Source organism: Oryzias latipes, chromosome 5, assembly GCF_053564925.1.
Source record: "Oryzias latipes strain Hd-rR chromosome 5, Olatipes_Hd-rR_3.1".
Classification (NCBI taxonomy): Eukaryota; Metazoa; Chordata; class Actinopteri; order Beloniformes; family Adrianichthyidae; genus Oryzias; species Oryzias latipes.
The window spans coordinates 12,415,527-12,429,471 of NC_136241.1; the positions used below are offsets into that span (position 1 = coordinate 12,415,527).

The 13,945-nt window shown below is 41.9% G+C and overlaps 1 protein-coding gene across 3 annotated transcripts in view; it reads right to left on the reverse strand.

Moving 5' to 3' along the window:
• Positions 1 to 5,623: 5,623 nt before the first annotated feature.
• Positions 5,624 to 13,945, reverse strand: part of gli1 (GLI family zinc finger 1) — a 59,644-nt gene continuing 51,322 nt past the window's right edge. For all 3 annotated transcript variants that reach the window (XM_004068688.5, XM_078947106.1, XM_078947107.1), the window contains 5 exons: positions 11,877 to 12,026; positions 10,953 to 11,117; positions 10,610 to 10,852; positions 10,229 to 10,523; positions 5,624 to 10,109 (listed from right to left, as the gene is read on the reverse strand). In XM_004068688.5, coding sequence (XP_004068736.1) covers positions 7,573 to 10,109; positions 10,229 to 10,523; positions 10,610 to 10,852; positions 10,953 to 11,117; positions 11,877 to 12,026 — 3,390 coding nt within the window. In that variant the 3' untranslated portion in view covers positions 5,624 to 7,572. The remainder of the gene's footprint in view (positions 10,110 to 10,228; positions 10,524 to 10,609; positions 10,853 to 10,952; positions 11,118 to 11,876; positions 12,027 to 13,945) is intronic.

Consider the following 13,945-nt stretch of genomic DNA (forward strand, 5'->3'; position numbering starts at 1 on the left):
CCGTGCGCCTCATTCAGCAGAGGATGGCCATAGGAAGCGGTGCATTGACAGACCTTTGTGTTGCAACCTGGGCCATAATCTGTTTTGCAACTGAAAAAAAAAACATCCAAAGGAAAAACCTTAAATGAAGACCCCGCCCCTCCCGCATTGGCTCTTTGGAGGCCCCCTACCATCGAAGAACTGTCCCAAATAAGAGCGACCCATGGCTGCTTCTGGGAGAATCTGGGACACAGATTAAGTTAGTAAATGCAAACCTTACTCCCACCAGATTAATTAATTTTACAGGTATTTTATCTGATTCTGTGAAACAGGTGAAAGTGAACCAAAGCTGTGATGAAAAGAAAAATAATATATTAAAAAATTAGCTGGTACATTATTGTTTTATTACATTGCATTTTTCTAATTTGCATTTTTACAACTCACTGGCAGTCAGCACATGGTGAAAAACACAAGATGTGCCTTTTTCTTCACTCACCCACCAAGACAGTTGGTTAGTCTCCTTAATGGATTCTGGAAGAGAAAGCATCCTGAAGGTGGGGAGGGAGCAGGGGAGCAAATAAAGACAGGGACAGAGGGGTCATTCTGGCCTTTTGTGGTGTGCCAGGCACAGGAGAGGAGGTGCATAAAGCGGGGGCAATAAACTGCCACATGAGGGTCACAGTGGGGCTGTGGAGGACTTGGAGCTGGGCTGTCTTCTCTTTTGTATATGGATATTTGGGCTTCATTTCAATTATACAAACACATATGTTTAAGCATAATTCTTTCTAAAAGTTTAAGCCTGTGTTGGTGAACACAGATGGATGGATCTCTTGTTTTTAGCACCCTTATCATGGTGCATCCCATTTTCAAATGGTACATCAGATGTTCCATTCATTGCCATACGTTTTCCAACATCTTGCATCAACATTCTAACATTCACATTAGAGGGAGCACAGAGGAAGCAGCCCCAGTGGGGTTTTGTCCCAGTTTGTGGTCTAAGGGGGGTTCAAAGCTCCCTGCGTGGGGAGGAAAGCCCTTACACAGCATATTAAGCAGGAGTTAATTATATGTCAACCGAGGTGACAAAGGGAAAGAAAAGGCTCCTCCTGAATGAGCAGACAAAAAAGAGAGAAGTCATTATGCTGCCCACTTCTTTGCATTTGAAAAACTCTCTTCTTATTTTGCCTTTTCCATTTGTAACAATAAAAGTGGGGATCACATGGCGGAGAGGTAATAACACCACCACTGAATCAGCTACATCTAGCCTTTAATGGAACATATTAAGCTTATTTGTGTTCTGATTGTGCAAATACACACACAATCACCCTTTAAACCTGTACACAGAGGTATTCCGGATTTGCCTTGTGCACATTTGTGTGATTTTTACATTTTCTTGTAATACCAACTGAGGGTCAAGCAAAACAAAGAACAGAGAAAAACATTAACACCTGAAATTTATGTTTCTGAACTATGTTTTTAAGAAAAACGATGTTATAGGTCACTTTTCGGAAAATTCAAAGAGCTTTTGGAATTATACTTGAATATTGCTCAATATTGCTATTACACTGCATACACACGTTTTCAATAAAGATGAATGCTGGAAAGGAAGATTTATATTTAAAAATATCAAAAGCTGACTTTCATTGTGGTTTCCAAGTTTTTTGCATGGTGCACAAAACCTAACATTTTTTGTCATAACTAATACTCCTGAATCATTCTCTGTATCCAGTTTAGGATTGGCTTCAACCACAATTTAAAAAAAAATTAAAAAAAATTCTAAAGTGACAACTATACTATATTAAACCTGAAAAGTATGTAGCATTTAGATGAGGGGTGATTAAATGTAAAACCAATTGTTAACAGAATCTTTTACTCTTGGTAAAGTGAAAACACAGGAAGCACAAGAAGAAAGAGCATTCCTCAACTTTAGTCACTTTAGCTAATAATATTAAAAATAATTTTTCAAATTTAGAAAAATCTCAGATTAATGTGCCTTATAAAGACTTTAACAAATGCTAACTTAAAAAAAAATTCTTAACCCCCAACAACAAGACAGACAAGTGAAAAACAAGATGTATTAGAAACCCAAAAAATGAAACTAGGTGTTTGGGTCCTTTAAAGACCCACTCCAATAAGCCCATATTGATCTTTTTTTCAAATAGTTCCCAGTGGTCTATTAATTATGTTTATGTTGCTTTTAGGAAATATCAAAAAACATTGGTGCGTAGCAACCCCCCCCCCTTCCCCCTTCCACAAGAACATGATTAAAAAAACACCAAAAAACACAATTTACATCAGAGTGGGTCTTTAAAACAGTAAAAAGTGTTGGTAAAGTAAGTCCAAATGAATGAAAGAAGATTAAAGCCACTGATTACAAGCAGAAAAAAAGGTTTTGTTTGTGGTATGTTTCAAACATGTTAATGCCTCACCGTCTCATCCATCCATCCATCCATCCATCCATCCATCCATCCATCCATCCATCCATCCATCCATCCATCCATCCATCCATCCATCATTCAATTCAATTTAATTCAATTTTATTTGTGTAGCCCAAATTCACAACAACAGTCGTCTCGATGGGTTTCGTATCGGTAATTGAAGAAGTTAAACATAAGATCAAAAGGATCATGAATACATACATGAATATACAATTCAATAGGAAAATACTAAATTGAACTAACAAACTGACTAGACTAAACTGGCATCCCTTTCCTTAGACCCTCCTTCGCGGTAAGGAAAAACTCTTTAAAAAAACGGATCCGGAAAAAACGAAGAAACCTCAGGGGTGCCCACATGAAGGAGGGATCCTCCCCCGGGACAGACAGGCGGTTTACCAGAACTCATAGAAAAGAATTAACTTATCTAACTCTAAAACTACATTTTTAAAGTCCAGCAGATGAGCTTCATCTAGCCGGAGTTGGGGGGACGGCCGGGGGCGCGAGTCGAGCCAGGATCCACAGCCAGGTGTAGGAGCAGGAACAGAGACGAGGTACACGGCCAGGTACAGAGCAGAGACGAGCCAGAGGTAGGATCCACAGCCAGGTGTAGAAGCAGTAGTAGAGGCAAGCCAGAGACGAGGCACACGGTCGGGTACAGGAGGATGGATGAGCCAACTGGAATCTGGAAGCACTCCCACTCCCCAGGAGGGGAGAGGGAAATACATGAATCACACTGCACCAAACAGAGGGAACTAAATGCTGAATAATGATCAAGAGTACAGTAGAGGAGAGAAGGAGGGTAGAAGTAGATGAGAAAAGAGGACAGAACCCCAGTGCACCATAGTTACCCCAACTTCAAAATTACTAGCAGCCTACTAACAACTAATTGTTATTGCTATTAAGCTTAATTTAAACACATTAACATTAAGTTAACTAATGCATCATTAAAACGCAGGAAAGAGCTTAGATGGGAAGAGAAGAAAAAATATATAACTGCATTGCTTATGAAGAGCTAGCACATCTGGATTGGCACACCAAATCCATCAACTCCATAATAAATCATCCATCCATTTCATATATTTTGCAGTCACAGAGCTGCTGGAGCCTATCCCAGCTATTGTTGGGTGGAGATGGGGTACACCCAGGACAAGTTGCCAGTGCGTCCACACAATCACACACACCAACACTCACACACTAATACCTAGGACAAGTTTAGAATCACCAATCAACTTATGAAGCATATTTTCGGACTTTGGGAGGAAGCCAGAGTGCCTGGAGAAAAACCCACACATGCAAACTGTTCCAGCTGGGATTTGAACAAGTGAGATTGTTAACCACTCCACCATGGTGTCCCATTAAAAAAAAAACTACATTGTAGGGAGTCAGAGTCCTGAAATACACAAGTTACTAAACATGTAACGAGTAAAGTTTACCAAAAATTTATAATGCATTACACTACGCCATGACAGCAAAGAGTGATAAGTTACTATAATGCTTTTGCTTGGTAATAAGTTTCCTTCAACTCTGTTTATACATAATTAGAATACTTTACCCTGAAATATCTAAATTTTTACCTCTTGAGTTTTTAGGTGTGAGTTCACTAAAGTCTTCAGTTGTTTTGTGCACCTATGCTTTCCTATATGGATGTTCATTTGAGTTGTTCTTTCCACACTCTGCCAGCTTCCTCCTTCTTCAAACACCTCATTTGATATTTTATAGAAACTGAAATATTATGTCAAATCACAAACGTGAAAATGCCCTGCTGCAAATCAGTGGTCCATCAGGAAAACTTCCCCCTCGCCTTGGAGCAAATGAGTCAGCGTCAGCGTCGCTGCCAGTCTGTAGTGGCCGCTGTGGGTCCACATGCCACAACACCGCAGTGCCAATATGATCTAAGCACACACCGAGTCTCTAACACTAAAGGAAGGAGACATGGAGTTCTGCTTTCCTTGAACCAGTGTCAAACCTGGAGAGAGACGTCAGAATGCTGTCTGTGTCAAATACCAAAATGACATGGGTGACTTTCTTTATTAAGACATAAAGCTGAGGTTTCAGTCTGTTACATGGGTGCAGAATCCATTTAGAAACCAGCATCTAAAAGAGTTTGTTGTTGTAGCTTCACATCCTGTGTTAAGAACTGATTTAACCACAGCTGGTTAGGTTGGAGGTAACAGGTATAAACCAGGGCCATGGTTACCATGACGTTTTTTTTTTCCTTACGCATTCATTCACAAAAGTAACTTTGACTAAGATTGTTTTTTAATTAGACTTTTAAAAGACAGACTGCTGTGGTGTCAATAGATTCGGATTAGTAAACCCTTAAAGTTGACTTTCTTTGTGGTGAGGCTCTCTTAAAGTCAGCAGGGGCTCTTCTGCTGAAAGGATAACTTCGTCAGCCTCCGAATAAACCCACAAGTCCAAGGTGTTAAAAGAAACTGGATGAGGGTTTTTATGGTTTTGTTTAGGACTCAAAAAAGTTGACCAAAATATGACTCATGTTCTCACAACCATAAAGTGATTTAGAAGATACTCATAAACACCAATCCTTTCAAGAAATACACTAAATGTTTGCCTATAGACTCCAGTATTTTAGCAGCTCCCCATCACTCCTTCATGTGACGTAATTCAAAACACAGACCGCTCTCTGATACGAAATTTACAAGCCACATTAGTGTAGTTTTTCTTTCTAACAACATTTAGCAGCCCCCGCAGTGCCAGGCCCCTCTGACCACAGAGAGTGTGTCCAGGCACTGATGTCACCCACAGCAGCCACTTTTAATGCTCCTTCACTTCATCTTGGCAGGTCACCCTACAGGCTGCTGTGAGGTCTGCTTCATTTTCATAACAAGGACTTTCTCAATCAGAGCCTGGAATAAAAACCAAATGATGGATGACATGGGACATCCACCTTCTTCCTTGTTATTTGAAAGTAATTTGGGGATGAAGTGATGCAAAAATACAACTTTTTTACTAACTGCCATTAAAGTATGCAGTTTTCATGCCTTAATATGGAAACATTTGTACTAAATCTAACAAAAACTCATGCATGTGTGTTAACAGGCTATACTGCTCTCTATAGGAGAAAATAAGACACTGCACAGAAGCAAATTACACTTTTACTAGGACCAGTATAAAATGTACCTCTTTTTTCTTTATAGATTTAGTCTAGTAACAGAAGTGTTGGAGAAATAAACTGACCCCCTGCATCCATCTCAAACTGCAACTTTATTCATAAAACGGTAAAATATAGCACATATGTATAAAATGTAGAAAATTGTACACAAAATATAGCATTTCACTTACATCTATTATAGTATTTTGCTAAAATTATAGTTTATGATGCTAAAGATGATATTCTTTTGCCAGCAAAAAAAGTCAGAATGAAAGATGACAGTTAAAAAAAGAAACAAAAGAGTAACATTCATAAAGTTCAGTAATACAAAAGAATTTGTACAAAAGTGTCTTACATTCTACACAGCACTAAAAGTCAATGTTTATGTCATTAATAGTGTTAATAATGAGTTATAAAAGTGTGCATCTTCTCCTCAGTCCCCATTAGATGTCTTTGGTAGGTTACAAACTTGTTCTCATACGAGGAAGTCTTGAGTTGTGCTAAGGCTTGACAAATTCTGAAGTGGCACTTATACATTATGCTGAAATGTCGCATAAAATGCTTTAGAAATACTTTCTTGTGGCCCCACGGAGCATACGCATGCTCATACGTTATTTTGTACACACACACAAAAAAAGATAAAAATACTGTCTAAGTACTTTTCTGACATAAAAAATTGGGATTCATGTGAATAGCCTGAAGAGACAGAGGTCTTTCCACACAGTGCTGTAGTCAGTGCAAAGCCACAGTATAAAATTTGATCACCTACAAAGAGCTGCAGCATGCTCCCTAGGATACAGCTCAACATTTGCACAAAGTACCACTCTGTACTAATACAATATTTTTTTTACTAGTGGTGGCAACTATTCAGCCTAAGACCTCTTGATCCCCTTTCCTGAATTATTTATGCAGATCGGTTATCTTTGGAATTAAATCCAAAGTGCTGCTGCGCTGTACCATGAATGTACCTGGGTTTCTGAAATATCAACATTGAAATGGTAACAGACAAACCAGCCCAGTTAGGGTTCATTTATCAACATCCCATCAAAGCCAGCAGAGTCCTGTATTAATCACGTTTGGTTTAAATGCTGAGCAAAGGCTTTCAGTGTATATGTGTGGAAGTGATTGTTGATCTACTCTGTCTTATATTGGGTATTTTACGAGAATGCAGGTACATTCTATTATAAAAACAACCAAAAGGAGTAAACAGCTGCTTTAGGAACACTTACAGTAAACATGTAGAGTGCAAACTCTCTGTCTGAAAAGGCATTTACAATACATGACTACAAAAGACCACCTGAGTGTGTGTATTGGCCCTTGTGTGTGATAATATGTGTAATCACTTTATGCATAAATACTGATAAACCACATGTGTAAAAATGTTTTGTTTCCTGAAAATGAGGAAAGAGACATTTTTCTCAGTTACAAACAATAGATTTCCATTTTTTCTAAATATACTATAAACAGAAAAAAGGGCTCTAGAATTCTAGGGAAACTAGTTAAAGTAAGGTTGTAACTATCCCATGTCTCATTGTCGTACATATAACATTCTGTTTGTGTTAGGCATATTTACACATATCCTTCTCTGCTCCAAAAGCCCTTTTGTAACTGGAACAACTGTTCCGGAAAAGTTTCTATTTCAGTCTTTTACAGAAAGGCACCGAATAAAAAAAGTAACAAGGCAGCAGGGAAAAATGCAGTGAGATGGGCCCATCTGGCTTTAGGGCCTTCTGATATAATTTTTTTGCAAACTGTATTGGACGGTTGGTCTCAACTGGCAACCAAAACATAGTAGATAATGCAATAATTTATGTGAGCAACAAAACTCCTGGTACAGCATGATCCGGGCAAGTTTAACATTTGAGGGTTGAGAGGAAAGCATTACACTTTTGATCCATTTCATGAAATATTGCATTCAAAGGAATAGACATGTCTTCCTTAAGGGCACAAGGAGAAATATGGCTAAGTAATATTTTACCTCAAAAAAGACGATGGTCTATGGTTGATTGTTATTTAATGTGTGATTAGCTTCCCAATAACCTTTTAAGAAAGAGTGTTCAGATACTTATTTTCCCCAGCTAGTGAGGTAAGCATGGACGTCATGTCACCAACAGCCATGTTTGACAGGCTAGAAGTCTGTGGGGTGGTAAGTCGGGAAGAAGCTTGGGAAGATGATCCTGGCTGACCCTGAAGGTGATTGTTGATTGGACTAAATGAAGAAGACTCAGCATCATCGATTATGGAAGTAAAGTCAATGCGAGCATTGTCCAAGTCCAAGTTCTCTAAGGCGTTTGAGGTGGGGCTAGTCAACGGATAGGAAGTCATAGAGAGAGACTTTGCATCACCTGTTGGTTCCAGATTTGAGCCCACATTGTGCTGCTGGTTAAGGCAAGGCCCATTCTGAGGATCCATGTGTTTCTCTAAGTCCATGTTCATTTGATTTGAGTAGAACATGTTGTTGTTGTTGTTGTTAGAGGGAGAGAACATTTCATTTTGAGGATGTTGGGGGTGCTGCACTGGAGGAAGTCGAACCCCTCGTCTTGGGCTGGTAGTGGAGTGGACTGGGCTGAGATGGGGTGGGCTGTCAAGAAAAACTCCTCCTGCCTGTGACAGGCTGTTCTGGCGACTCATAGGCTTCCGCCCCTGGGGGGGTCTGGGAACTACCATCTCTTGATTGTAGCATGAACCTTGTAGACCTGTTAGCTGTTGATCTTTAGGTGTAGCTGAACTGGGTCCTCTGTGTGAAGCAGGACTCATAACCAGGTTTTGGTTGGAATACGAGTGATATGTCTGGCTGGGGAAAAAGTTCTGGTCCTGTTGCTGTGGACTCTGTTGAACCATTGCTGGCTGAACATCTAGACCCACGTTGTCAGAACAAGCAGTTGGTTTTATTCCACTGTGCTGCTGTGCTTGTTGCTCCCACATGAGAGCTTGCTGGGACTGCACATAATTCCTCACCATCATCTCTTTTACCTGCATCATTGGGGTTTCTGACCTCTGGCCATCAGCCAGCGCAGAACCAGCGCAGCGTAAGTTCAGGCCTCCTCCACCGGGAAAGGAGTTTTGGTTTGGCCCTTGAAAGTCACAGGTGGGATTGCTGGAGCCTCTCGCCATTGCTGGACCTGTCTGTTGTGGGTACCCTTGTGTCTGCTGCAGGAGCATTCGTTGCTGATGGAGCTTAGCATTTTGACAGGCATCTCCGACACCCATCCCAGGATGGAACTGCTGCTCGGGCTTTATGTTGAGTTTCTGTGCTCCATGAGAGCTGTTGTATATGGCTGGCTGGTTATTGAAGTGAACCTGTGCCTGTTGAGGATGCACACTGGGGTCTGAATACGACATTGTCTGCTGGTTCTGAAAGGCATAGTTGGAAGTTTGAACTTGATTTGGTGCGTCATTCCAGTGGCCTCCAGTGTCACCTACATGGCCTATGTTGGGGTAAGGTGGGCCTGATGGACTTAGCTGGCAGGTGCTCATTCCATACTCAGCTTGCTGAAGAAGAGCATTTGACATGCCCTCTGGTTGAGAAGGCCTTCCCTGTCCCGTTGGATTTACACCAGCCCTGGAAGAAACGTCACCTCCCTGACCCTGGAAGTGTCGCTGCATGTTACCAGCAACCGGGCAGCTCAGAGAATCGCGGCTTGGGGATAGCTGATTTGAAATAGGACCTCCACTTCCAATGGTTTGATTCTGTTGCTGGTAACCCATGAAGTTTCTCTCCCCAGGACTAATCATCATGGAGCGCTCCCTTGAATCAAGAGGGGTAAGGTGGGGGTCAATACCCATTGCTTCCATCATGACATTTTCTGTAATGCTTGGTGGCCGAGGGGAGTACAAATGGCGAGCAAGACTGGTGTCAGACCCACGGTGTTGCATTGCATTTCTGCGTCCCATCATGGCCACGTTACTGAGGCTATTGAAGCGTTTGGGAAGAGCTTGTGGATCTGCTGCTGATCGAACTGGGTCACTGGCTCGTCTAGTGTTGTTACCTGGAGCTTGATGAGGGTAGATAATACCAGTACCGTATTCTGTATTGGCGCTATGCCTACGGGGACCAACTTGCTGCAAAAAAGGAGGCAGGGGTTGCCCATGGTATTCACTCAAAACACCCCCTCTTCTGCCTGGAGTAGCAGGTTGCTCCATATTAGGCAAAGGAGTGGGTGGTGGCCCTCCTGTGGCTGCAGCATATTTGGCCTTTAGGTTGTACTGCTGAGCAGGTGTTAAATTTGGTAGACTTGGTAACCCTGCTCCAACAGAACATGGAGCTCCTCTGCGACTGGTTTCAGGAGAAAGAGGATCAGATCCAGCTTCTTCTGGGCTTAGGAGGTGACATCCTCCTCCCGCTGTTCCACCAATTTGTGACACGTCACTGGAGCGGCGGCTGGACAGGTAAGGAGACACCATCGATGAACGACGGCTCACGGTGTAGGCAGAGCTCAGGCTGCTGGTGCCACTTCCCCTCCTGTCATTAGTGGAGCAAGCAGTCATTCCCCCTCCAAGTTCATGGTTGGAGAGCTCCATAACACGTCGATTTGACAGCAACAGAGAAGGTGCACACATCCCCATGTTTTCTGCTGAGCCTGAGATAATACAGATAATACAGAATTATTATCACTTACAGGACTATTTCATTCTAACACACCAAAAAGACATTACTTTTGTGCAATACTTGTGAATTTATATCATGCAATTTGCCCACCAGAAATTGCTGGCAGTTTGTTGCTTGCACACCGACCAGGAGGCGTAGGTCGCCGAATCTGCTTCAGCTTGTCAATCTTCAGGTTCTCCAGCCTCTTTAATGCCTGTGCTGACATTCCCATTGTCCCGGGCTCTCCACCTCCTCCTGTAACTCCGTCCTCTAATACTGTGAGATCCTCCAAGCTTCCAGCTGCGTTTATGTTCATCTCAACACCGCTGTCATTGTTGTTGGTGCTTCCCAGTGGAGAACGTTCACTACTGCAGGATGACTGACCACCAGGACTTGGCTGGGATTTCTAAAACATGAAAGAATAAAATTTACATCTGCAAAAATACATGTCCTGTGCTTTGCCATACCCCAAAGGAACCTAAAATTACTCACAAGAGTCGTTTCTGGGGCCAAGAGTTTGCAATCTTCTCTGCGTGTCTCCTCTTTCTCCAGCAGCAGCTCAGAATTTGGGACTCCAGCTGTCATGGCTGCTCCATGGGGACGGGGGCCGGTATCTCCACGATGCTTCTTGGTGATGTGGGCCTCTGGACCATGTACGGTCTTCACATGTTTCCGGAGAGAGCTCGGGTCTGTGTATCGCTTGGTGCAACCAGGGATCTTACAGACGTATGGTTTCTGTAAACGAGAAGAATGTTGGTCAATACAAAAAACAAATCTTTTGCATAGAGAACATTTTTTGATAAATCTGTATTTAACTGCATTTACACTTTAGTACCTCATTAGAATGAGTTCGGTTCTGATGCTTAGCCCGGTCTGAAGCGTTAGAGAAAGCTTTGTTGCAGCCCTCATGTTCACACACATATGGCTTCTCTCCGGTGTGAGACCGCAAGTGGGTCTTCAAATTCTCCAGGCGAGAGTATGCCTTGTTGCAGCCTTCAAACTAAAACAGAAAGATGCAATCACTTGAATTTTAAAACTAAAAAAATATACAGGCGTATAAGCCCCTTTTTTTTCATAGTTTGGCCAGGGGTGTGAAATATACTAGAGGGACTTATATATCTCTTTTTCCTCTCTATTATACATTTTTGGGCCCCTGCGACTTATACTATACTTAACAACTGGAACTAGATAATCATTAAGTACTTGAGCTTTGTCATGTGATTTATCAATACTTGGGGATTATACAATGACATAAATTTGTATTGGTATAGTATGAATGACTGATCAGAAGTTAAGAACTGGATAATGATAAGTTAGTTAAGTATAATGATATATTAAAAGTGAAGTAAAGAAGAGCAAGGGTGGGATTATAAAAGTTTGGTTTCTCCCACTCCCTTTCAGGCAATCAAGTGAACTCCTTCATTAAATCATTAATAGTTTCATTAACTATATGAACAACAAGCAAACATGTTTAATTATGTTTAAGAGTAATAATAGAACTATTTACAAGTGTATTTAAAAGTACGTGTAATTTGCAATCGATTTTTATGACTAATTATCCTATGTTTGAAGTATCTTTGTTTGTTTTCAAATTTCTATTGTTTGTCTTATTTTTGCATAATTTCTGCTACGATGGCTTAAAATAAACCATTTCCAATCCAACTTTAGAACAACTGTCAGGTGATGTTTTTAATGAAACATTCACAGGAGAAAGCCAAAGGAAAACTTTTCAAAGCAGGGAGAGTTGTAAATTACTCACTGTGCACTTGTGTGGCTTCTCTCCCGTGTGCCTGCGCATGTGAACCACCAGCATGTACTGGGCTTTGAACGGTCGCTGCTCCCGAGAGCACTCCTGCCAGTGACACACAAACTCCTTCTTCTCTCCATGGATGTGCTCATTATTGATATGCTGCACAGACACAAATAAGACACATAATTTAGTGAAAAACAAAGAATCTCACATTTTTTCAAAAATGTGGGGGGGGAAAAGAATCTCAAACAGATTGTATTTGTCTTCTATATCTTTGTGGTCTTTGAAGACCCACTATGCTGAAAATCATGTTTTTGGTGTTTTTAACATGTCTTTGCGAGATTTTTCTGATGATGGAGCACATATATGAATGAAATTAAGCTTAAAATTGTATTTCTCAGTATTTATTTATTTAAATAGTTGTGAATCAGGAGCAGAAGAAAAAATGCTGTGTCTGAAAAAAGACAGAAACTATAGTTGACAGGTCACAAGCTCCCTGCTCCGCTCCATTCTGATTAATCTGCTTGTAGATGACTATATCCATGTACGTCAGGCGTTTTCCACCAAAATTGAATTGCTCCAGTTAGAAAAGATTTCTTGAAGTTAAGGTCCAGAAATAAATTATATCTAAATATTCAGTGTCTTCTTTCTCTTTCGGCTTTTCCCATCAGGGGTCGCCACAGCGAATCATCCTTTTCCACCTCACTCTATCATGAACATCTTCTACCCTAACGTTAGCCAACTTCATGTCCTCTGTTAAGACATCCATGTATCTCCTCTTTGGCCGTCCTCTTGCCCTCCTGCCAGGCAGCTCCATCTCCAACATCCTTCTACCAATATATCCACTATCCCTCCTCTGAACATGTCCAAACCATCTCAGTCTGGCTTCTCTGACTTTGTCGCTAACACAGGCAACATGAGCCGTCCCTCTGATGTACTCGTTCCTTATCCTGTCTAACCTGGTCACTCCTAAGGAGAACCTCAACATCTTCATCTCTGCTACCTCCATCTCAGCCTCTTGTCTCTGTCTCACTGCTACCGTCTCTAACCCATAGAGCAGAGCTGGTCTCACCACTGTCTTGTACACCTTTCCTTTGAGTCTTGCTGGCACTCTTCTGTCACACAACACTCCTGACACTTTCCTCCACCCGCTCCAACCTGCCTGCACTCGCCTCTTCACCTCTTTTCCACAATCCCCATCACACTGAACTGTTGACCCCAAGTACTTAAACTCCTGCACCTTCTTCACCTCAGCCCCCTGTAACCTAACGCTTCTACCTTGATCCCTCTCGTTCAGACACATGTATTCTGTCTTACTACGACTGACCTTCATGCCTCTTCTTTCCAGAGCAAACCTCCACCTCTCTAGCTGTTCCTCCACCTGCTCTCTACTCTCACTGCAAATTACAATGTCATCCGCAAACATCATTGTCCAGGGAGATTCCTGTCTTACCTCGTCTGTCAACCTGTCCATCAGCATAGCAAACAAAAAAGGACTCAAAGCTGATCCTTGGTGTAGTCCCATCTCCACCTTGAACTCCTCTGTCTGACCTACAGCACATCTCACCACCGTCATACTTCTCTCATACATGTCCTGAACTACTCTGACATACTTCTCTGCCACTCCAGACGACCTCATACAGTACCACAGCTCCTCCCTCGGCACCCTGTCATACGCCTTCTCTAAATCTACGAACACACAATGCAGCTCCTTCTGACCTTCTCTGTACTTTTCCATCAACATTCTCAAAGCAAAAATGGCATCAGTGGTGCTCTTATGGGGCATGAAACCATACTGCTGCTCACAAATCTCCACCTTCTTCCTAAGCCTGGCTTCCACTACTCTTTCCCACAGCTTCATTGTGTGGCTCATCAACTTTATTCCTCTATAGTTGCTGCAGTTCTGCGTGTCACCCTTGTTCTTAAAGATCGGGACCAGAACGCTTCTCCTCCATTCCTCAGGCATCTTCTCACTCTCTAAAATCCTATTGAACAACCTTGTTAGAAATTCCACTGCTGTCTCTCCTAGGCACTTCCATACCTCCACAGGTACGTCATCAGGACCAACGGCCTTTCCG